Source organism: Ochotona princeps, chromosome X (genome assembly GCF_030435755.1).
Source record: "Ochotona princeps isolate mOchPri1 chromosome X, mOchPri1.hap1, whole genome shotgun sequence".
Classification (NCBI taxonomy): domain Eukaryota; kingdom Metazoa; phylum Chordata; class Mammalia; order Lagomorpha; family Ochotonidae; genus Ochotona; species Ochotona princeps.
The window spans coordinates 78,424,331-78,449,376 of record NC_080865.1 but is presented as its reverse complement, the minus strand read 5'-3'; the positions used below and the strand labels follow the sequence as shown (position 1 = coordinate 78,449,376).

The following is a 25,046-nucleotide window of genomic DNA, read 5'->3' as shown; positions in this document are numbered from 1 at the left end:
TAAACAATAGATTCACATTTCTGTAAAACATTCCTGTTTAAATAGAAAAAAATATCAGTGTAATGAACAAGTATATACAATTTTCTACTCAATTAACATAAAAATAAATAAGATTCCCTCCTAGTCTGATAATCACGCTTTCAACACATTTTCAAACTATTTAGTTTCCATGGTTTCAACCACATATATAGTGAGTTTTCATTCTGGGATGCTACTGCCACTAACAGTAGGTATTTCAAGGTGAGACTCTCTTTTGGGATCTGTCATGCCCTTGTATCTCTCCCCACGATGTCTTTCCAGGTACGGACCCCAGTTAGAAGCTGGTTTGCAACAGCTTATGATGCGCTGAAAAACAAAAGCAAAACAAAAAATATTGTCTTACAGCTTATGTAACATGATCTTCAAAGAGATATACTAAACAGGTCATGTGACTTGAAATGTTTAACAAAAATCATGCACGATTCATGGAACAGAGAAAGCAATAACCCAGCCAGGAAAAGTGTATCAAATGTAAAAGTTAATGTACTACCCATATAGGAAAATAAGCAAGCATGTAAACAATCTCAAATGAAGTCTGCGACCTTTAGAGTAACGGTGCTCACTGCAAAAACCTTTGCTGAATTCTCAGGCATTTCCAGCCTGACTTCAGGGTGAGGATGAGGATCCAGACCAGTGCATGGTGTGGAAGGTTGACAAATCAAAGCAAGGGAGCTCCAGAGTAAAGTGCTAATTTAGAACCATCCTCGTATGGGCTTGGGGAGTGATGCAAGCCTTTCTTTCTCCTGAGCATTTCTTATCACTGTCTGGTAACAAGTCTTAACCAATGCCATGCCCCTCAGGGCTCCAGTGAAGAGGGATCAATCAGTATACAGACTGTGTTCAAGAGAATGTATCGAGGGCTGACATTGTGACACAGCAAGTGAAGAAGCTGCCCATGGCACTGGCATCCCACATGGCGCTGACTCATGTCCCTGCTTCCCCAATTCCCATACAGTTTCCTGTTAAAGCTGGCCCTGTTAAATGATGGCCCAAGTCCTTGGGTCCCTGCACCCACAAGTTAGACTCAGATGAAGATCTTGGTTTGGGCTTGGCTTAACCTTGATCATTGTATCCCTCTGTTGAGTGAATTGGTGGATGGAAGATTCTCATTCTCTCTCTCTCTCTCACTGCTCTGCCTTCTAAATAAATATATACGTCTTACTTTAGAAAGATAACTCATCACAGTTAGTCTGACTGAACACATGATTTTTAAGAGAAAAATGTAAAAGATCATTTGCTATGAGACATCTTCAGCGCAAGCACAGACATCCTTGCTGCTAGCTGCTAATCACTGCAATAAGCCTGGGGAGACACCAAGAAGTCAAGGTCAGACCCCTCCCAAGGAGCTGAGTCTAATGCACCAACACATAGAAATGCATATGTTAGCATATAGAGTCATGCACTAACAGATGGTTGGATCATGCACAAATATAACCCAAGTGATTGTTTTATACCATACAGGTTACATAAAGTATTTAAAACTAATTTAATGTACTTACCTGAAAAATGTTCCCTTTAGCCTGACTTATTTTTATGACAGCCACAATTGGAATCCAAACAATGCAGAAAATAATCATACACCAGCCTAGAGCAACTCCCCAGTCAGGGTATGGAATTTGGCCATACTCGGGTCTGTGGAACTGCACCAGTGACCAGATTAAAATTGCCTGTGTAATGAAATATGAATGCAATAAGTCAAGAGATTATACTGTACTAACACTACCTTTTCATTCCTTAGAATAAATTTATCACAAGCAAGTAAAATATAAATACATTCAAGCAACTAAGATAATCAGAAACCAGAGTACACCAATATGAAATTAATCAACAAATCATTTCCACTTATATTTGAATAAATTTTTTCAAAATAATGACATTATTTACTCAAAAAAGATACTAATGTTGCATACATAGTTAATTGAATATTTGGCCTTAAATTGGAGTGAGAGTAAAATAATTTGTGAAATTTTGTTATTGAGCTTTGATTTAAAATAATATGCTTCCATTGTATCTCACAATGAAAGCATTATATTTAACAATTCAGTGCAAATGTAAAGGATGCTTTACTGGGACCAGCCTTGTGTCACTGTGGGTTAAGCTGCTGTCTGCAAAATTGGCATCTGACACAATGCTGTTCCAGTCCTGGCTGTTCCACTTTCAATCAGCTACCTATTAATGTGCCTAGCAAGGCCATTGAAAATCACCCTAGTGCTTTGGCCCCTCTGTCCATTTAGAGAGATGGGGATGGAGCCTTAGCTTCCTATCTTTGGCAGGGCCCAGTCCCAAGCCGTGACAGTCATTTGGGGGAGTGAACCAGCAGATGTAAGATTCTCTCCCTCTCTCTTTCCACATCTTTGAAAGTCTGAATTTAAAATAAACAAGTAAATCGCTTTTTTTTAAACAAGTACACTTTAGTTGTCATGCTATTCCCTTGGCTTAGCAACTGCTTTTATTATTGCACTGTGTAGAGTACCTCTTCTTCTACTCACAAAACAAACAGTTTGCTTTCATAACCAGTATATGTTTACAAAGTACACTCCACCTCGGCCTCTTACTGGAAATAGCAAAAAGGAAGGGAAAATGTCCAGTTTTTGTTCAGGCACAACAGAGAAACATGAACATTAAAAGTTGCTTCACTTTTGAAATTTATTATGTACCATGATACAGTTTTATAAGTATAGGGTTTCATCCTTTCCCTTTTCTTTCCTCCCTGCGCATTTTCCCCTCTCAGCTTTTCCCCTGTGTTATTACAGTAATACAGACCCTTAGCACAAGCTTAATTTTCTGACATTGAAATGTATCATGACATGGTAAGTATAGCCATAGGCAATATTGTAATGTACAAGTGTATGTTTAGGATCCGGTGCAACAGCCTTATGGCTAAAATCCTTGCCTTGCATGTGCCAGAATCCCATATGGGTGCCAGATCATGTCCTAGATGCTCCAATTCCCTTCCACCTACCTGCTTGTGGCCTGCTAAAGCAATAGAGGATGGCCCAAACTTTTATCAGGAGTAGAGCTGCATACTGCATAGTACCTTTACTTCCTGGTATGCTAATCTCCCTTGTACAGTTCATAAAAATTGAATTCATTAAAAAATCATTTTAAATATTAAAGCATTAAAACTCATTAGTTAGAAACCTGTAAAGTAAACAAACCTGAGACCTCCTAGAGGTTTCCCAAATATGGCGGTCTTTGTTTCACTAAAATCAGTGAGTAAACAGTAGTCTATAAGATGTTTATAAATAAACATGCAAGCGCAATTTTAGAATTAAATCCATTAATTCCACTAGGTAAATGTAATTACAAACATGTAAATATGCTTCACAATTACTACCATTATGTCACTATAAGATCCTTGTGAGTGATGTTGGAGTCCCATTTATATGGTTTTACACAAGATGAATGGTAATCTGTATCAGTTAATATTTAAGGTTTGGTATTTTAAAAAGTAAACCTTTCAATCCTGTGCAATTAATGGAAATCAGCTGATAAAAAGTCTCATGAGATTTTCTACATTGATAAGGTTCTTACTTTACTATACATAATTGTCAGATTAGGAAAACCATATTTAATGGCACTTTTTAATTTTTTTTAAGATTATTTATCAGAAAAGCAGTGAGCTAGAGATTCAGACATCTTCCTTCTCCTGTTCAGTCCCCAATAGGCTGCACCAGCTAGGGGTGCACCATTCCAAAACCAGGAGCCTGTTCTATTAAACACAGGTCAGTTATTTTGGTAACATCAGACACTAACTGCCTCCTTGATAAAGAAAAATTGCATTAAAATAAGAGCTTTTCTTCTTCACAATCATTATACTCACAATAAATTGTTTTAAGAAAGGATCTGAGCCTTAATGTATCTTTGTATTTTCTGACCCTAGCAAAGAAGTTAGGAAAATAACTAATCACTCAGAATACCTTTAAGGGAATGAACAAACTAGTGATTTATTTTTATTTATCTGATTTATAGTTTGTAGCCTATTGATGAACTTTCAGCTATCAAAAACTTTGGGACTTATAGAATTATATTTTCTCAGAGTGTACAAGTTCAAGACTTTGGGCTCAAAACCAATACTACAGGGGCTGGTGCTATGCAGCAATGGGTTACATTGCTGCTTGTGTCCCATTTGGAGCTGCTCCACTTCCAATCCAGGTCCCTACTAATGCATCTGGGAAAGCAGTAGAAGCTGGATCAAGGACTTGGAACCCTGCCACCCACATTTGAGACCTGAATGAAACTCTTGATTTGGCCTGGTTCAACCCCAGCAATTGTGACTATTTGGGGAATAAACCAATGGATGGAAAACGTCTTCCTCTTTCTTTCAATGTATTCCTCCTTCTCCCTCTAACTCTGCCTTCCAAATAAACAAAGTAAACCTTCAAAAACTATACATAAATTCCTACATGGGTATATTATCAATTAAAATTCAGAGTATATTTTTACTTACAATCAAAAGGATAGGTGTAATGAGGAACCAACAAGTTCTCCACCATAACCAGAATATCCACTTCTTTGTGCCAATCATCATTTCTATGTCTTTAATAAATCTGTTCCCTCCTAAAAAAAAACCCATAAAATATGCATTGAGCCCTTGCTTGTATTTTTCTTCAAAGTCACATGAACAATATTCTCTTCCTACCTAAGCATTTCTTAGCCTACAACAATGAGGCCCACAGGTGCTCCTCCAAATAGATTTAACAATTATTACTATACAGTTATGCAAGTATATTGAAAAGCAATGATGCCACACTAATTACATAAAACTCCATAATAAGCACACAATTTATAATAACAATATCTATACTTATTGTTACCATAAATCCAGATGACTCCCACTGTTTCCAGTATGGCTGCAATCAAAATGCCCCATCCAGCACAGAAGTGGTCAATCAGAAGAACCCAGTAAATGCCAGCCTACAAAAAATGGTCAGTTACTTCAAAGTAGAATTTCATTATCTTTACAATTGATGCATCCAAGTTGAAAATCCATCAGTTTAATCTTCACATAGACTCTAATTTCTCTGCTGCTAAAATGTGAAAGTGAATGTTGCAAATGCAAACATAAATATGACTCCAAATATCACGAAATAATCCATTCATTCTGAGTCCCTAGCAGAAAACCCAAGCATTCAAATACTTGAGTGTCAAACTCCTATGCCACATCTGCATGCTCTGCAGTAGCTGCCAAGCAACTTGGAGTCTATGTCTACAAGCAATAAGCCTACTGGAATTGGCAGAACTGTGTGATACTGAGCCTCTAACTCGGCCAACCTTGGTCCAAGTTGAGCTTCAGACTGTCACTAAACATCTCTGCTTTCTTCATTTGGATTACAACATGCTTCAACTAATATTCTGGGTACAGGAAGAAGAGCTGCACCATACCTGAGTCACACACACGAGCCCAAGGAGAAACAAAATCAAGCAGCAACCCAAAGTTACAGGACCCCTCATTTTCTTCATCAGCTTGGGGAACAAATCCTGGATCGTGGTTGTAATAGTTTCTTCAGAAGGAAACAAAATGGTGTGTGATTAGTCAACTTATTTGCCAACTGAGTTAATCACAAAAGTCAACCTCTGTTCATTATATTGACAGTATGTATGTTGAGAAAAAACACTCCAGGTCCCGCTCCTTGCTTTCGAGACTGAAAGTTGCTTCCATTAGCAGTCTACACCTGATGATAATGACACAACTAAAATACAGCTCCATTTGCAATTTTCTGCCTATTTTATCAAGTTTGTTATTGATTGCAAATATAAGGGTTTTTTTATTGCAACTATAAGGTTTGATACAGAGTTATTGGAATGACAGAATTCCATGGATGTTTTTCTTTAAATCATATAGCCTTAATGTAAAACCTTTTTTATTTATAAAACAAAAATTGTGAGGTGGTATAAAGAGTTCCCATATACTTCACATCAAGCTTTCCATATTGTTAATTTATTAGTCATCAACTATATAGGTTTAAATCAAAGGAACACTGAGTATGTAGTAAGGATGCAATTCTTTCTTCTTCTTCTTCTTCTTCTTCTTCTTCTTCTTCTTCTTCTTCTTCTTCTTTTGAAAGGCAGATTTACAGAGACAAGGAGACAAAGATCTTGCATGTGCTGGTTCACTCTCCAATTGGCCCATCCAAAGCCAGAAACTAGAAGCTTCTTGCAGGTCTCCCACGTGGTGCAGGGTCCCAAAGCTTTGGGCCCTCCTTGACTGCTTTCCCAGGGCAGAAGCTGGGAGCAGGATGGGAATTACAGCAGCCGGAATACAAACCAGCACCCATACAGGACCCAGCGCATGTGAGGTGAGGAATTTAGCAACTAGGCTACTGTGCCAGGCCCAACAAATATCAATGTAAGAAATAAAAGCATTCATTGAGTAGAGAATTGACTATACACATAAACATATATGAAGTGGAGGACTAGGATATATGTTCAAGATTTACAAGGGCTTTGAAAGTCAGGGAACCAGCATAACGGCTCAGCATGCTAATCCTCTACCTGTAGTTCCACCATCCAACATGGGCACCAGTTTATATCCTGTCTGCTCCAGTTCTGATCCAGTTTATTGCCTATGGCTGCCGAAGGCACAAAATACTGGCTAAAGTCCTTGGGCCCCTGCACCGACGTGGGAGACCCAGAAGTGTCGCTGCCCTGCAGCGAAACTAAAATGGCGAGGAATCTCGAGGGCCTGGAAAAAACAGGAACCGCCACTGCAACTGGCACACACACACCGAACGAACACACACACTAATGAATGAACGAAAAGCCGAGCCAAAAAGAAGGCAAACAAAAAGGAGAAGGCAAACGAAAAGACGAACGAAAAAAGCCACAGGTGAACAAGAGGGAAAGCGCGAAACAAAAGAGAAGGCGAACCAAAAGGTTTATTGCCGAAAGCGAGCTGCTTATATCCAGTTCTCCACCAATCACTTCTCCCCGTGGGTCCACGGGGCGCTATCTGATAGGCCAGCAATCACAGCGGGGGAGCATTAGCCTATCCTTGTGACTTCCTGCCTGCCTACTGGTGGGACAAATCCCGCTTCCTGGCCCTCAGCCAGCCGCCATCTTGCGGCCTCTCATAGGCGTGGGGTCAGCTCCCGGCACACTGCTCCCCATACAGAAGAGTTCCTGGCTCTGGGTTTTGGATTGGCTCAGATCCTACTGTTGTGGGCATTTAGTACTGAACTAACAGATGGAAGATCTTTCTCTCTCAGTCAATCCTCTTTGTAAGTCTGCCTTTCAAATAAAATAAGTAAATCTTGAAAGAGAAAAGAAGTCAACTAAAAGAATTATCCTGTAAACAAACTATGAGAATTTGTTGTGTTAAGAATAAGATAATGGGGCCTGGTGTGGTGGCCTAGCGGTTAAAGTCCTTGTCTTGAACGTGCCAGGATCCCATATGGACACTGGTTCATATCCCGGATGCATCGCTTCCCATCCAGCTCCCTGCTTGTGGCCTGGGAAAGCAGTTGAGGACGGCCCAAGGCTTTGGGATCCTGCACCCATGTGGGAGACCTGGAGGAAGCTCCTGGCTCCTGGCTTTGGACTGGCTCAGCTCCGGTCTTTGCAGCCACTTGGGGAGTGAACCATCGGAGGGAAGATCTTCTCCTCTGTCTCTCCTCCTCTTTGTATATCTGCCTTTCCAATAAAAATAAATAAATAAATAAATAAATAAATAAATAAATAAATAAAATAATGAATTTGTTTTAGGACTTCCAGTCAGAAATCTTGGAGGAAAGGAGTATGTGTTCATAGTGACAGGTGCAAGGATAATCACTCCAACAGCATACATTAGAAAAATATCAGGGTCCAAATGCCCACCTCTATAGCAATAATCAGATCACAAATTAATGAGACCTATGTCTGTTTATCAAACATGGATTGATAATAAAGGCAAAGAAGAACAACCCTGATATGACTGTGTGAACAGTCACAAGTAGGGTTTGAGTCATAGCTGCTTCACTTCCAATTAAGCTTCCTGGGAAAGCAACAGCAGATGGACGATACACATGGGCTCCTGCCACACACATGAGATATCTAGAAGAATCTTTAGGCTCTTGACTTCAGTGAGGCTCAACACTAGATATTGTTGCCATCTGGGAACTGAGCATGCAGAAGAAATCTTTTTCTCTCTCTCTATGCCTTTAGCTTTATCTGTATCATTGACTTTAAAAATTCTAAAAGAAAAATATAAATTTACATGAAATTTTAAAATTCTGCTGCTTATTTCTAGAAAAACAAGCAAGTATGAACAAAGTAATATACACAATCCATTGTGATGGCTGCTTCTAGAAAAAAATACAGTGAATTTTAAGTAGAGAAACAGAACATTAAATTCACCTATAACTGTTTATTTTTAAAAAACATGTATACTGAAAGTATGATAACATGAATGGTTTTTTTCTGTAGAATGTAATATTTTTCAATATGTAAAATTAAGTTAGGTTGGGAGCATTGCGCTATTGCAGGTAAAGCCTCAATCTGCAATATTACTATCCTATATAAGCACCAGTTTGAGTCCTGGTACTGCATTTCAGTTCCAACTTTCAGCTAATAGGCTGGAAAAGCAGCAGAAGACAGCCCAAATCATTGGGTGTCATTGCCATCCATGCTGGAGACCTGGAAGAAGATCCTGGATCCTGACGTCAACATGGTCCAGCAAAGGCACTTGTAGCCATCAGGGGAATGAACCAGGAGTCAGAAGATCTCAGTGTTCCCTCCATCTTTCTCTTTAACCCATCCTTTCAAATACATCAAATGTAAATCTCTCAAGGTAAGATAAAATCTGAGCAGGGGAGGCATTGGGCCTACCAGTGAAGGCACCATTTTACAGGCTGTATTCCATTTTGGAGAACTTGTGATTGATCCCTAGGTCATGAGGTCAGCTTCCTGCTAAGGAGAACTCTGGGAAGCAGCATTGATCACTCAAGTAACTGAGTTCCTTGTTACTCATGTGAGAGACTGGAATTGATCTCCTGATTCCTGGCTTCTGCCTGGACCATAGCAGGCATTTGGAGAGAGAACCTGTGGGGGGGAGTGTTTTGTCTCACATAAATGCACTTTGAATAATCTAATGTTCAACTTAAAAAGCTGTTCAGAAAGGGCATTCTGAGAGTAACTGAAGGTGGAGCTGTTAGAAGTAAGAAATTGATTTCTTCAAGGAGATGAGGCATGAACAAAATACAGGAGGGATATGAAACACTGAAAACAATACTCACCAACAGAAGCAAATTGAGAATCGAGACCCAAAGTTAAAAGCATGAAGAAAAATAATATGGACCAAAATGGGCCTCCTGGGAGCTGGGCTAGAGCTTCTGGATAAGCAATAAATGCCAAATCAAAACCTGGGAGAATAAATGGTATTTTATGTAAGTTGTTAAGAAGAGCTATATTATTGGGAAATAATCAAAATAATGGAGACAAAAGTCATTGTACTTTGGTACTGCAATTCTTGACATAAGTCCATTCTCAAGTAACTCAATTTCACTTTAAAAAGAGGTGTTTATGTGAAAAGAACCTTCTAGAGAGGGAAAGTGATGGTTACCTTGACTCTGTGAAGTGTCCTGTCAGCCAGTATATAATTCTCTGACACCAGTTGGTAATGCAACTGTAGATTACATCACATTGTTTTCTATTTGATGCTACTTTTAGAAATAGTCATTGTTTATTCAGCATGTAATTCATGTTTCTCAATTTCGTGTATTTTCAAGTTCTCTGTTTCCCAAACGACTCACATATGATTCATGAAAGTTAGCTTCTAGCCTGGGCTCTATCACTATGCAAACACAGGACATTTCTGTGCACCAATCCCTCCTCTCTCAATGAGGAGTTGCACACTATGTGATCTCCAAGGCCCCATCTAGCCCTGACACTCCACCTATTTGTATTTGCAGCCACAGATACTATAATAAAACTTTAACAAGCACCTCCTACTTGAAAGACCTCTAGGATTCTTTCCTGTGACCCTTTAGATAGATAAATAAGAACTCACAGTGAAAACATGTAAAGATAGGAAGTTCATTCATCAGATTTCTTTAGAAACAGAAACAGCTCTACATTTAAAGCCACTTGAATATCGTGGGTCTCTACAGCATACTTGTGCTCAAAAATGCTGACCCTGCACTATAATTTTATATAAACAAATTTGTATATACGCTGTCCCATGCCCTAGCAATGCACGGAAAGTGTTCCGCATGAAAGCTGAAACCTGTGATTATACAGGAAGTAGATCATCTAAAGGAATAAATCAAATCCAGAGAAACATCACCATGTTCTTTGAACCTGTTATTCTCTAGTGCATTCTTATTGACCCAGATGGCCTAAGAAGTTTTACATTACCATAGAGAAATTATACACGACGGAATGACAGAACGGGATAGTTTGCATCGGAAGTGTATTAATTTCGGTAGAATATGTAAGAGTGTCACAAGTGAGCTACATTGAATTAAACAAAATTGACAATAAGTACCTGATTTTACAACTTGAGAGACTTCCTTTCCAGATACATGAGCCATGTGTCCCAGGATAGAAAAAATAGCAAATCCAGCAAACACACTCGTGAGGCAGTTTGTCAAGCAAACTACAATGGCATCAGAGTAGCAGTTATTATGGAACTTATTGTAAGACGATAGAGCAACTAAGCCACCCCAAGCCACTGAAAGGGAATAGAATATCTGGGTAGCAGCATCTTTCCAAACCTGAAGGAGAAAATGGTTCATTATTTTTAAATGGTTCATTTTTATTTGTATAAAACATTGCACACATATGGATACATTTTAAAAGTAACAGTGAACACTCAATGAACACTACAAAGCCTAAGCAATAAAAAGTTACCAGCCTTTTCCCATTTCCTCCTTCCACTGGCAAATGCCACCCTGACTCTGTGTCTATCATTGCCTTCTCCTCTGTATGGTTAGCTTTTCATGTCTTTGAATTTGCACGAGAGTTCCATGAGACATGTGAACCTACACAACTTGCATTTTCTGATATTCAGCATACTTGGGCTTGCATTGTGGTGCAGTGTGTTAAGTCAGCACATGGAACTCCAGCCAATTTGAGACTGGTGTCTGATCCAGCTTCCCATTAGTACATCAGAAGACAACAGAAGGTGGCCCAGCTCCATGGCCAGTGTCGTCATTTTGGGATATTAAGATTAAACTTGCTATAGATCTGCTGTTGAAGAAGGAACATCTCTCTCTCTCTTTCTCTCTCCCCTCCCCCTTTCTCTTTTATCAAGGCAAGGGACCTGAAACTCCATGCAGGTTTCCTACATATTGGCAAAGGAGTCCTTGGGCTATATCTAGATCTAGCCCAGGCATATTAGCAGGTAGCTGAATCGGAAGTGAGGCAGCCAGGAGTATGTGATGCCACTGTCACAGGTGTCAGGATAACCCACTGCACCAAGACACAACTTCAGGCCAGACTTCCTAACATAATCCAATTATCAGACTGTGAGTTAAAAATTTGATTTTCACAATTTCTGCCAGCAGTTAGTATCTTTTGATCTCTTCATTTCCCACTGGAGTAATTTGCTCTGAAATGGTTTTTTTTTCTCCCAATTTGTGATTAATTTTTTACACTTCTACATGAGGTTCTTGATGTTCTAAAATATCTATTGCTTAACATTCCTATATGCATCCTAACTTTGCTCACATAAGTTAAATTGTCCTTGATCTATGTTAACTTAAAAACTCCTAATGTGATAAAAAAAAACAGTATTTTCTATTGATTTCTGGAAGTTTTAATGTTTTGCCAACATTATTATGCTCTCAATTCACCTAAGATTGACATTGTAACTATCATGATGTGGAAAGCTCCTTTCATCTTATTCCCCAAATGGGATTATCAGGTTATGACAAAAAGTGATATGATCTGCATTGGATATCTATTGGATATCAATTATGTTGATCTCCAGGGCTGTCCTTTCCCCACTAAGCTGCTTAAAGATCACTGTGAGATGTCAAGTTTCATTTGATTGCGAATCTTTTTGTAACAGCAGGTGTCAATATTTTGATAAAACTACTTTAACTATTATAGGACTATTAGGGTGCTTCAAATCTCATAGAAAAAGTTTTTGAAATAGCCTCCTCATATACATGCTGCCTTTTTCTGTCACATAAATTTTAAAGTTATTTTTCATGTGCTACAAGAAACTGTCTAAGAATTATTGTTTGAATTCTACTGACTATCCATATCTGTGGTGAAAAGAAAAATATTTTCATTTTTGTCAAGGTTGGTATTCCACAATTTTTCAAGAATTATGACGCATATGAGCATCTACTAAATCATTCTATTTCATCATTGGTTTTTGTTTCAAAAACTATTAAAATGCATAATTTGTGCAACTGTGTGGGTCAGTAAAATTACAATTCATGAATTCAGCAACAATAATCAAATTAGGTGATGGCACACATGCCTCCCTACAATTTTTCCTTATGCAGAGATTCCAAGCTCATGTCTTCCACTTGTTAACACAGTATATTTTACAGTACTGGGAGACACTGTCGCCCCACTGAGCTACAAAAAAAATACAGCTTATTACTTCTAATTGTGATTTGATGTCTTATACCCAGCCTGCTCTACTGCCTTCTCCTCATGCATTCTTTATTTTGATTAGTGATTCTGCCAACTGGCATCATGCCTTCAATCAGCTCCGTACACCCTTCATCTAATCCCATTTCCCACCATGGCCAGTGGAAGCAATGCAGTGTGAGAATCTCAAAAGAAAAAAAAAAAGAATTATACACTCTGTGTAAAACTACTGTGTTATGACACAAACAGGGACCAAAAGACTTTTGGTGTTTGAGCTTAAGGTTTGCCTCCTTAGGTGATCCAAGCCCACATGCTTACCTCAGCTTCTCTCAATTTGGTAAAATTCGACTGTGATCCAATATAGTATGAAATGCCTTTGGATGCACCCTCCAGGGTTGCTCCTCGTATCAGAAGGATGAGTAGGACCACATAAGGGAAAAGAGCTGTAAAATAAACCACCTGCCAAGAAAAGCAACCCAAAGTTACTGCCTTTCTTCAGGATCATGGTATATAAGTGTGCGTGAGTCAATTAGCCAGTGGACACTAGTGAGATGAAGTACTGGGGATTTTGTAAGGTCTCCAGGAAGCCCAATGATACCAATGCCAAAGGTGGCTTAGCTCCAATGCCTGCTCCAGCCACTTTCCAAGAGCCCTTTGCAAAGGCGCTGTGATGTATGAAGCCACATTTCCTACAGTTCCCATGCCAATAAGCAACGCATCCGCAGTGGTGACTTGGGAGCTGGATGGTGTGCTTTCAGGAACGTATATCCATAAACGTCTGAGGGAACAGTGCGCTCTCAGCATAGGCATGCACTCCAGTGAAAGGGAAAATGATTTCCAAGCAGCAGTATATGTTCAGCCCCCAGGAGAAAGAAATTCCTCTCATCTCATAGTAGGTGTCTCCCACTTTCAAGGAAATGTCAGTCAAGTAGTCAAAACCATAATCATTTACTTTTCCTCAAAATGTACAACTGCTCACACAGAAAACTGTATGTAGTTCTCAAAATTCCCATCATCTTATGTGAATGTTTAAACCACAAAACAAGAAAACGGGGAATAATGTTTTTTGTAATAGGCCTCTTCCCACACACAGAAGGTTCTAGGTCAGTTTTGGTTATCTCAGGTGAAGAGAATGATTACCTACAATCCATCTTCTCTCTCCACACAGCGAGTTCCTATACTGTCAGTCTACATAATAAGGACTTGACTTTCCTAACCAAGTACTGCAATATATTGATTTACAATCTATTGCAAGGACACCCTTCTACAGTGAGGCAGAAATTTGTGAAGTATATTCTCAAGCCTCAGAATGAGTGTTCTTCCAGCAAGAAGGGTACATGTTGACTAAGCACTGCTTTAATATTTCTTTCACACTTAACAATGGCTGTTGCTCTAGGCTTTTACCGAGCGCTAGAAAGCCTACTTTGAAAGCCTTTCCCACATCTGAATGTTCCCATCATGTGTCTGATAATGGCTGCCATGGAACTCCACTGATCTGGACAGCAGCTACTTGAGTGTTGCTTGTGATTCCCAAATTACCTTGCCAGAAGACTTGATTCCTTTGAATAGGGCTGCTCCAACTATGAGCCAAGCCAGAAGAAGACAAAGTGCTAAATACCACACAATGACTCCAGTCTCATCCATTCCGCTTGATCGTTGGAGCGCCACTTTACTGAAAACACACAAGACATTTAGGAATGCACAATTGCTCGTCTGAGAACACTCACATTGGAGATAGTATTTTCTCTCATCCAGGGGAACTTTCATAAATATTGCATCACATCGATATACCAATGCTCTTTTACTATTACAGCAAGGGGTAGCAGGCTGAAGGAATGACAAAGCCAGGCTCTGTGCTTCAGGGTTAATTGCACCCAATCCACACATCTATACCCTACACTCCAAGACTGACTTGGGGAAGTGCTTGGCCTGGCAGTTAGCATGCTCACTCACATTCCACAATGGAGTGCCTGGGCTCAGGGCCCATCTCTGGGTTCTGATGCCAGCTTCTTGCTAATGCAGGCCCTGGGTAACAACAGGTGATGACTGCTGCCCCCATGTGGGAGACTCAGAGTTCTTGGCTCCAGGCTTGGACCATCTGGAGAGTGAACTAGTGATTAGGAAACCTCCCTCTCTCTCTTCCTCTCACAGAAAATTTGAATGTCAACGATCTATGATTCTTCTTTCTGTCCTTTCCTCCTAATGTTTCAAACTGTTTTTATGTCATGCCTTCATTTTACTTCTTATGTTTTTCTCAAGTTAAAGTAATGGACATGATATTTAAATTATAATTAAATATTTCCTTAATGCCAACTTGAGGATATAAACAAATCCAAATGGTGGCAATATTCATGCTTTTACATAGATGTACATACATGCATAAATATAAATATTCCACTTTGATAGGACATGTGAGAATATTTAGACATCTAAAAGTTTAAACGAGTCAATGGAACACTATTTATCCATAAAAAAACAGACGAAATCTTTTTATTTGCAACACGGTTGTGCCAAGAAGCCATTATTTAAGTACAGAAAAAAAGTATCACATGTTCTCACACTTATATGTGGTATCTGAAAATCTATTTCACTATAGTTGAATATATTATGCTGGTTATTATAGACTATAGAAAGTGGTGGGAGGTGACAGAGTAGAAAAATAATGATATTAATGTGTAGTCAGATAGGACAGAGGATTTGTCCTGTTTTATTACACATGAGGGTGACTAGAGATAACAAGATTATATTATACATTTTTGGAAAATAAAGAAAAAAGTTTCAGGCTGTGTTCGGGCACAAATTTTGCTGCTACTTGTGATGTCAGCTACTCAGTTTGTGCCACAGCTTCCTGACAAGGTATCAGAGAGCTGTGACTGATATCCCAAGGTCTTGGGTCCCTGCTACCCACATGAGAGACAGAGATGAACTGCTGAGCTTTTGGAAGATTATCTCTCCATCGTTGTCTCTAAAACTCTGCCTTTCTCCAAAATAAGTAAATAACTAAAAAAGAAATGAAAATGATTTTGAATGTTTCCTCATAAAGAGAGGATAATTGGTAGTGAAAATAAGACTCTACTCTGATTGGACACGACAAAATGCATACATCATTAAGAAGATGGTACATTATAAATGGGTGCAATTTCCATGTCAGTAAAATTTTTTTACTTTCTAGAAAACAGTCACATATTAATGAGTAACTGATTTTTTAAGTACTAGAAGCAAGAGCATTAAGTAAAGGTAGTGGGTAGATCATTTTAAATAAACAAAAACAAATATACATTTACATGTTCTGCTACCACAAATGACAATTGTAACAAAAGATAAAAACAAGTTGCAGGTATAAAAATCTTCCCCCAATGGAACGCACTACCAAAATGTTTGTTACTACAACTTCTTGTTATACTCTATAATATCAGTACTTTTATTTAAGGCAACACAATTATGTAGGGCTAGTTAACACTAAAGAAATCATAACAGGCTGAAATGAACCAATTAAACAATGAATTCATAAAAGGAAAAATATTTCTATAACCCAATTCCAACACTTCAGGGAAAGGGAAAGATTAAAAGGAATCTGTTATAATTTTTCGTTTTTATGTGAGTCAAAGAAAGGGTTGATAAGTATTTGGTTATTGATTGGAAAAGCTTCCAAAAATGTGGGGAGGCAGAGACACAGAAGGAATGCTAAACAGAGAAGGAGAGGAGGATAGAGCTGCCACCTGCTGGCTCATTCCTCAGAGGCCCAGAGGTAAGACAGGGCCAGGATGGGGTAGTGAAGGAAGTCAAAAGGATCTCCATGGTAAGCAGCAGGAATCCAACGGGAGCCCTCCATGATGCTGTCAGGAACCAGATGCAGAAACTGGATCCAGGGACACAAAACGGTTGTGCCACCACACCGCTGGGCTCAATGGCTACTCCCTAAGAGCCATTTAATAACATCTGCTTAAGAAATGAATACTTACTCCCTTATGGAATTAATTGACATGGTATTGAGTAACAAATATGTTAAAAAGATGCAAGTTCTTAACCACATCCTGTGACTACTTCACTGACATTTCAATTTTAGTTTATATACTACCAGCTTCTGTACACCTTAAAATGGCTATAGGGTACTATTCAGCTGTCTCGTGTCTATTTTCATTTTAGTATTTAGCAGTTTATAGTGTTGAAGCATAATTTTGCTGTACTTGGCAGATTTTAGGATAGGCTAACCTGGGTTATAACTCTAACAAGGCCTATGTCAACAATTGAGGAACAGAACAGTTTTAGGTAACGTTGCAAATTGTTGTTGATGTTATGTTGTGGGTTTAAATTGATCAGGATGATATTCTGCCAGCTCTTCCTTCAAACCAGAGATGGTCTACCCAAGAAACTGTTGAATTTATCTGGACAATAAGATGCTGGACTCTATGCTTGGTGTACAGTCGCAATGAAAGAATCTTGACTGAATTTGAAATGTAATACAGCAACACAGTGGAGGAATCCACCATGGTAGGAGGGTACAGGGAGGGGTTGGAAGAATCCCAGAACCTATGAAACTGTGTCACATAATGCAAGGTAATCAATAAAATATATATATATATATATATACATATATATATATTTAAAAAAGAAATGAATACTTACTCCCAATACTGTTCACTAGGAAGCTGCCCTGGCTGATAAATCTCACTCCCATTGATGCAGGTCAGATTGTTGAGGTTAATCCAGCTTTTATTCACTTGGATGCTCTCCCCTGTTCCAGTGCTGACATTACACTGGGTTACTAAAAAAACAAGAACAACACAAAAAATGAGAGACACAGACATGTACCTAGTTGTAAAAAGATGATATTTTAGCAGTGGGAGGAGGAAAGTTGCAATGGTAAAAGGCTGAAATTCCACTCAAATGTGTTACCAGCTGATAGTGGAGTAGCAATGTTCAAATGAAATAAGCCACACACGTTCAGCATCTGAAATGCTCTCCACTACAATCTGGGATTGAGTAGGAAACTACCTGACCTTTTAAACTCTGACTGTCTTCATAGAAATACAGTGACCATAACAGGTGCAGACTAACCACTGTCCAAGCTGGAACTTAGTGGTCCAAGGAGCTTTAAGTACCGTGTCTTATTATCTAATCCAGATAGATGAACTGATACCCCTAACTGACTCAAAAACATTTCATCTTCATGACTTTATCCTCTGATGGGCACAGGTAATCATGATAGGCTGAGGTCACTGTGGTAGTTATGGTCCAAGGAACTGATGCTCCATCATCCCAAAGATGAGTCACATATGGCATGCACAATGCCCAGGGTCCCGAGACACACACACCTCTATACTGGAAAGCTGTTTTCTCCTATCTTTATTACTTTCTGATTTTCTTCCTTCTCCTCTGTCCACAGGGTATGTCTACAAAAGGATTCCTCTGCATGCTTCATCCTTCCTGATTGCCCTCAGAGATTGCATGTTGTATTAAACAGTTTTCACATTTGTAAGTGCTAGATTCTGCTCTCAGCAGTGACCTACATACTGGTTAGGATTGGGCCTAAAGTGGTTACAAGTGATTAGAAAATGATCTAAGCCTTTAAATTATTCAGAAATACAGACAATTGATATGGAGTTGGTGGTATGTTCAAAAACACATCAATGAAATTACCTATCGGCGACCTGCTGCAGTTCTCATCCGACCAATACGAGCAATACTTCCATGGAAGTTCACTTTGAAAAGACGCAAACAAGTAGTAAAGACTATAGGCAATAATGACATTGTAATAGATTGTCACAAAAATGGATATCAGGACCATTGTAATTCCCACACCTGGAAAACAGAACAATTCGTAATCAACAGGCTTCAGTGAAATGTATTGTGCTAATTTAACTTTCTTTTTATAAAGCTACATCACAGTTTCCATGAAATCATCAGTTAAACAGCTTTTTGGTTGTTTAGAAAAATGTACCAAGGTCAAGTGAATGGGCCTGGGCTTGTGGTACATCAGCTAAAGCCACCATCTGAGGCACCATCATACCATAAGAGCACCAGGTCCAGTCTGGGTTGCTCTATTTTCCATCCAGCTCCCTGCTAATGCACCTGCAAAAGCAGTAAATGATGACCCAAGTCCTCAGGCCCCTGATACCCACATGGGAGACAGGCATGGAGTTCTTGACTCCTGCCTTCAGCCACGCTCACTGCTAACCAGCCTTTGCAAACATCTGGGCAGACCCTTACAAATACTTTCCAGCAGTTAGCACATACCAAAAGGATGTTTAATACACAGACAGAAAGCTTCATGTTCCCTATTGCGTGAGGAGTTTCCAGGAGAAAAATAATGACCTGCCCTTCAACCCTTCTAAATTCAGCCTTGCAAAGACATGTGAGGCACTAAACTAAAACAAAGACTGCATATTTAGCAGAAAAATGCTAGGCCCATGAAGTTAATGCATAACTGGACCATGTGACAAAAGTATTCAAAAGGTGAACTTAAGAAAATAATGCCATTTGTACTGTTCTCTCTAGTGATCTTCCTAACCTCTCCCACCTCTACAGCCCACAAAAATCAAGTAAAAGTTAACATTTTATCTTACATTCAGCTGTGGCTAAGTGTACAGGAGAGCCACAAATGCATGATTCTTTGCCTTTACAAGTCTGGTTTAATTTTATGCATCAACAGGTAAAATTGTATTTATTTACTGAGGACAGTATCACATTTTGAAGTAAACATGCATTGTGGAATGGTGAAATCTAGTTCACTTACAAACTACATTACCTCACATGGTTATCAGTTACATTGTCTTTACATCTGTCCCAAACTCAAAGTACTGTCAGTTTATGTACTAACTGGACTCACCATGCTACACTGTACAAGTCACCTCTTGAGCTTTTATTTCTCTTACTTCACACATTTCTCCTATCCAACCTTGGTCCGACATCTCCCTCACCCCTGCCAATAACCATTTGGAGCTACCATTATATTCTATTCCTCAAGGAAACCAAACACACCCAAATTGTAAGCACCATCTTTCCACGTCCTGCAGAAAGGTAAGTCCACAGAGACCAATAATCGTGATGAAGACAACTCATACAAACCTTGAAACAATGGAAGAATCCTCCAGACTGAAATTGGACCCAAGCTAGCAAACTGCCCCATTGAACACTCTAGGAAGAACAGTGGTAGACCAGCCAGTGCCAGCATAACTGTGTAAGGTATCAAGAAGGCACCTACAAAAGGCAGGAAAACACCATTACATCTTCAGATTTGGTGGCACCTTGACAATCACCGTGGTATTTTCTAGCATCCTGATGCAGTGGAGACAGGGAACACTGGGTTTGGGATCCAAACAAACTACATTCTGTGAGATTGTAGTTTGAATCTCTAAAACTTGGACTTCTCATCCATGAAACTACCATGCTAGGATTAAGTAATGAGGATATGATCATTAGAAACACTAGCCCATACCAGGTAAGCTGGAGGTGTGAAATGACCACAGACTTTGCATCCAGACAGAGCGAAGCTAAAACCCTAGCTCCATTATGTACAGTTATGGACCCAGGGCAATTTGCCTAACCTCTGACTGCTGGATTCCACATGAAAATCAACAATCGCAGCTCATCAGTTTGTGGTAGGGGTTCAAATACAGGGTCTATGTGAAAACACTTGGCTAAATGGCAGACTCTGTTGTTTCATACTTAGTTTCCTTCCACTGTCAAAAATATTATTTTTTTTGCATCTTGAGTAAATGGGCCCAGCAAGATTGTTCTATTGGCTAAATCTTTGCTTTATAAGTCCTAGTATCCCATATACGTGGTATCCCATATGCTCCTTCATATCCCAGATGCTCCACTTCCCTTACAGCTCCCTGCATGCATTCTGCAAGGCAGTAGATGATGGCCTAGTACCCTTGGACCATGTACTCATATGGGAGACCTGGAGGAGGCTCCCGTCTTCAGATTAGACCATTGCTGCCATTTGTGTAGTGAACCTTTGGATGAAGATCTGTTTCTCCTCTCTGTAAATCTGATGCACCTTTCCATCAAAAATAAATAAATCTTAAAAAAGACTTTGTACATATATTAAATTTTATTCAGACTAGCAGCTTTCACAATTATAATCTTCATTCCCTAAATAGTCACTAACTACCTACTCATTATTAATAAGACATGTATTTGTTATTTCACTCAATCTGACCTTTCAAGATTCAGGTAAGATCAATTTTATAGGAATCAGTTATCTCAAGTTTGATTTTCCAGTCTACTTTTCTTGTTTTAGACTTTCTTTTTTCATCCAGGTTTTGCCATACTATTGCTCATTGTTCATTTCTTAGACAATATATTTAATCAGGGACTAAATACTAAAATTAACCAACAAATATTCTACAAGTCCTTTCAAAGTTTATTAAATAAATATGACTTTTGAATTTTCTATATTTTATTTACCCATATTAATAGTTTTTGCTCGTGTACTTTTCATATTAGGATACTGTGACATCATGTCTAGGAAAAATATTTCTAATACTCAAAATATTTATCATAATTTTATCAGTGTGTATACTTTCTTTCTCCATCAATGTGATTTAAAAAAATAAAATGTTTTATGTATACACACACACACGTATAGTAAAGAATGGCACAATTAGCCCACTCTTTGTGACTCTGGCATCTGATACAGGCACTGGATTTTCTAACTAGCTTTCTGGCAGTGTACCTAAGAAAGCAATAGAACATAGTCTGTGTTCTTGGTCCTCTGCACTCAAGGAGGTGATGTAGATGGAGTTGCAAGCTCCCAGCTTCAACCTGACCAAAGCCATGGTGGCCATTTGAAGAGTGAGTTAATGGTTAGAAAAGCTTGAGCTTACATGGTCTTTCTTCCTTTTTCTATTTGTAATTCTGCCTTTCAAATAAATAAAACAAATCTTTAAAACATAATGATTTTTATCAGTTTATACTACAGATATTTGCTGAAATACTGTGCTCTCCTCCATAAATATATACAAATATTACAGATTAATAAAAATCTTCAAATGAATAGTGTACATACCTCATAAAATGAAATAATAGAGTTTGTTCCATACTCATAGTCAAGTGACTTTATTTTAATTCTAATCGAGAAGTCTAAGCTCCTGGGACAAATGTGTTTGTGTAAGTGTTGCAATACACATACCTTTATTAATATGACTAATAGGTATATAAGTCCTATCAATAATAAGCATGAAGAAAAAATGTAAAATATTCCCATTCAATTTCAGCAACAAAAAAGCTTTAGAAGGAAATGGTGGAAAACACTATAGCATATTATCAATAATTCTATTTTGATTTGGTTATATTTCAAAATTCTACATAAGAGGAAAGCATCTTTTAAAAGAGGAAAGCATTGTGGTAAGAAGGGTTAAGCCACTTCCTACAATACCAGCATCCCATTTGGGTGCTGGTTCTTGTCCCAGCTGATTCATTTCCAATCCAGCTCTATACTAATGGACTAGGAAAGCAACGAAGGATGGCCCAAAGGCTTGGGATCCTGCTATCAATGTGGAAAACTCATCTGGCTCTAAACTTGAGCCTGGGCAGCTTCAGCCATTGTTACCACTTTGGGAGTAAATCAGCAAATAGAAGCTATCACTCTAAATTTAAAAAAAAAAAAAAACTTTTCTTAAAAGTTCTCTATTAATCTAATATAGTTTCCAAGAAATCCCTGACAATTACTGAGTAAACACATATGTAACATCAAATGACAAGGAATGTCTTTTTCCATACACAAAACAGAAGGCTCCAAAGCAGACTAAATGCTTCTCTTTATCACACGGGACCTTACATCACAGACACTAAGGGGATCATGATTTCTGACTCATTTTCCCACTAACACTAACACAAACCCCAAGACTGAATAACCTAGGCTTGGGATAGAGGAATTTACACCACCAACACTTAAAGTGTTTAAATGAAGCTCATTTTAATGTGACAATTAACAAGAAATGTAAGACTCAAACATCACCATACAAAATCCTGCTGTACACCCCCCAAATTAATAGCGATAATGATAATAGCACAGTTTAACTTGTATCCAGTGGTGAAACATTGGAACATATCACCTTTGTACTTTTAGGAGAACCTATAATTACAAGTAAATAAAAGATGGTGTAAGTGAAAAGTTGTTTTGCTATTACTACAGAATTGTGCAATTCATTTTGTTTCCCTTTGTATGTCACCGCAAAGTTATTTTCACTCTGTGCTCTAATTGAATCTACTTTAATGAAATGCAAGATGTGAAAAATATTACTTTGCAAGAATAAAACACCTAGCTTTGAATTAAACATTATCACATTTTTAAAGGATTATCTATATTATATGCCCAGTTTAGAATATAAGGAACTGAACAGTGCAACTTAGAATACAAATGTTAAATTATGTTGTATAAATTTCCTTCCATAATTAACTTATAAAATTCAATGTCTTCTAGTTCAGCAAATAATCCATTTAAATTTCTAAGAGATCAGGTTTTGCTATTTTTTTTCTTACTTTCACTGTAAATTAAAGTGGGCCAAAACTGTGCAACTCCTGGTTAGATTACTTTCATTCCATCTCCCTGCTAATGTGTCTGGGAAGACAGCAAAAAGATGGCTCACTGACCTGGACCCCTAAACTCACGTGGGAGACCTAGATGAAATTCCTGGAGGTGACTTGAGCCTGGCCCAACCCCAGACATTGAGGCTGTCTTGGGGAGTGAACCAGTGGATGAAAGATCACTCTCCACTCTGACTTTCCTTCTCTTTAGCTCTTTCTTTCAAGTGAACAAACCAATTTAAAAAATTAAAGCACAACTTGGATAGAAATGCATCATCACAGAAACATGCATTAACTTATAAAGAGTAAATCCTAGCTGAAGTGGAAGGGGCTCTCAAATCAGTGAATCTGAAGTGCTAATTTTAAAACTTTTATCAAATTTATATCTGAAGATTTGTGGAGCCAAATTCCTCACTTGAGCCAGCAACTTATAGTCTAATAATAAATACAGTAAGCTTAATTTCCATTTTTGCATGAACCCAAATAATGTTCTACAATTATTGAACTACCAAAATATCCACAGAGGCATATGAGCACCCCAGTTAAAATTTGAGAGAAAAGAAGGGGGGAAATACCTCCACCGTTGCTGTAAGTCAGATACGGGAATCTCCACACATTTCCCAGTCCCACTGCATATCCGACCATAGACAGAAGATAGTCTGATTTTTTGGACCAGTTACCACGTTCCTGATTCTCATCATTTTCACCAACATGGAAATTTTCAGATGAAGCTGTCACTTTCTAAAGAAGGAAAATTATTGTTTGTTTTTGCGCCATTACAATCAGAAGCACAATTGCATGAAACAACAGAGTTACGGAAAGGGTCGGGAGAGAGAAACTCTGAAACTCTAGCCTAGAACTCTTCCCAAAGCTTGGGAGAACCCTGATGATGGCAGCTAACAGTTGTTGACAAAATTTGCCCCTTATAATTTAAAAAAGAGGTTTTCTGGTAAATACTTTCAGTACTCCTTCAGCTTGACATCATCCAATTGTGGTGAAAAGGTTCAACGTCATGCAGCATGAGTGGTCAAAGATGTGCACAAAGCAGGTTCCAAATAAGAAAATCTTCAAAATGAATGAAGTGAGATCAGCATTTTTGAGATTATAGCAGATCATTAAGAAGGATCAAATGCAGCTTTCAGGAAAATGAAAAACAGAGATTTCATAGGCCTCTTTCCTTAGGAGCAGGTAGTTTTTAGATATTGGGAGTTAAGGGAAGGCTAATTTCTCCCCTTGTCTTGGAGTGTAAGTCTAGTGCTTTACCAAAAGCAACAGAAAAATTGCAGTGACCATTTCTGCTGTTCCACCAGGTGATGCAACTCTGGCCAGTTGGGGCTAGGGTGAGTGGGCAGTAACAGGGCTGCTCTGGCCACCTGTTGCTGCCCTGGGCTATGGACGGCTTTTCAGATCATAAGGGCAGCACAGTTTGGTTTTTCCCTCTACCATATGGACATGACCTTGGGAGCAACAGAGTCAAGGATTGAGTCCCCACACACTGGCTACCACACAGGAGCTGTTGTCCAGTTCCTCTATTCTCTGAGGACATCACAGGCACACTAGAAGACAGCTGAATAGAACTGTAGAGAACAAGGAGCAGCCACAGAAAATAAAAACCCAGCTCAGACCTCCCTCTTAAGTTTTCCCTCCCCAGGCCCTCCACTTCCCCACAGCTTTCAGATCCTTACCTCCTTTCTTCTGCACTTGAAGAAGCCTGGACACTTCAACTTGTCCATGGTTCACTCACTCCTTCAGCTTGCTCTGCCTAGTCTCTTCTCACAATCTGGCCGAGCTGGACTGAAGCAGGTGTACACACCTCTGTTGCTACCTGCCAGAGTGAACCTCCTTGCCCAGGGGTGGGACCATTTATGGAGGTAAGTTCTCCCTCCCCCTCTCAGGTGCTCAGGCGTGTCAATTACCCGAAGGGACTAAAGTGAGCCTCTGGTTTT

General features: G+C 38.9%; 1 protein-coding gene across 1 annotated transcript; it reads right to left on the bottom strand.

The window, feature by feature from the left end:
- LOC101518877 (sodium- and chloride-dependent neutral and basic amino acid transporter B(0+)) lies at positions 1 to 24,992 on the bottom strand. The gene is made up of 14 exons (XM_004587622.2): positions 24,786 to 24,992; positions 23,676 to 23,841; positions 19,633 to 19,764; positions 18,205 to 18,366; positions 17,191 to 17,329; positions 14,104 to 14,236; positions 12,883 to 13,023; positions 10,502 to 10,730; positions 9,252 to 9,377; positions 5,425 to 5,543; positions 4,857 to 4,956; positions 4,490 to 4,599; positions 1,539 to 1,706; positions 1 to 345 (listed from the first exon to the last, which is right to left on the bottom strand). The coding sequence occupies exons 1-14, from the start codon at positions 24,831 to 24,833 to the stop codon at positions 199 to 201; spliced, it is 1,920 nt and encodes a 639-aa protein (XP_004587679.2). The 5' UTR covers positions 24,834 to 24,992; the 3' UTR covers positions 1 to 198.
- Between the last annotated feature and the right edge of the window lie 54 nt (positions 24,993 to 25,046).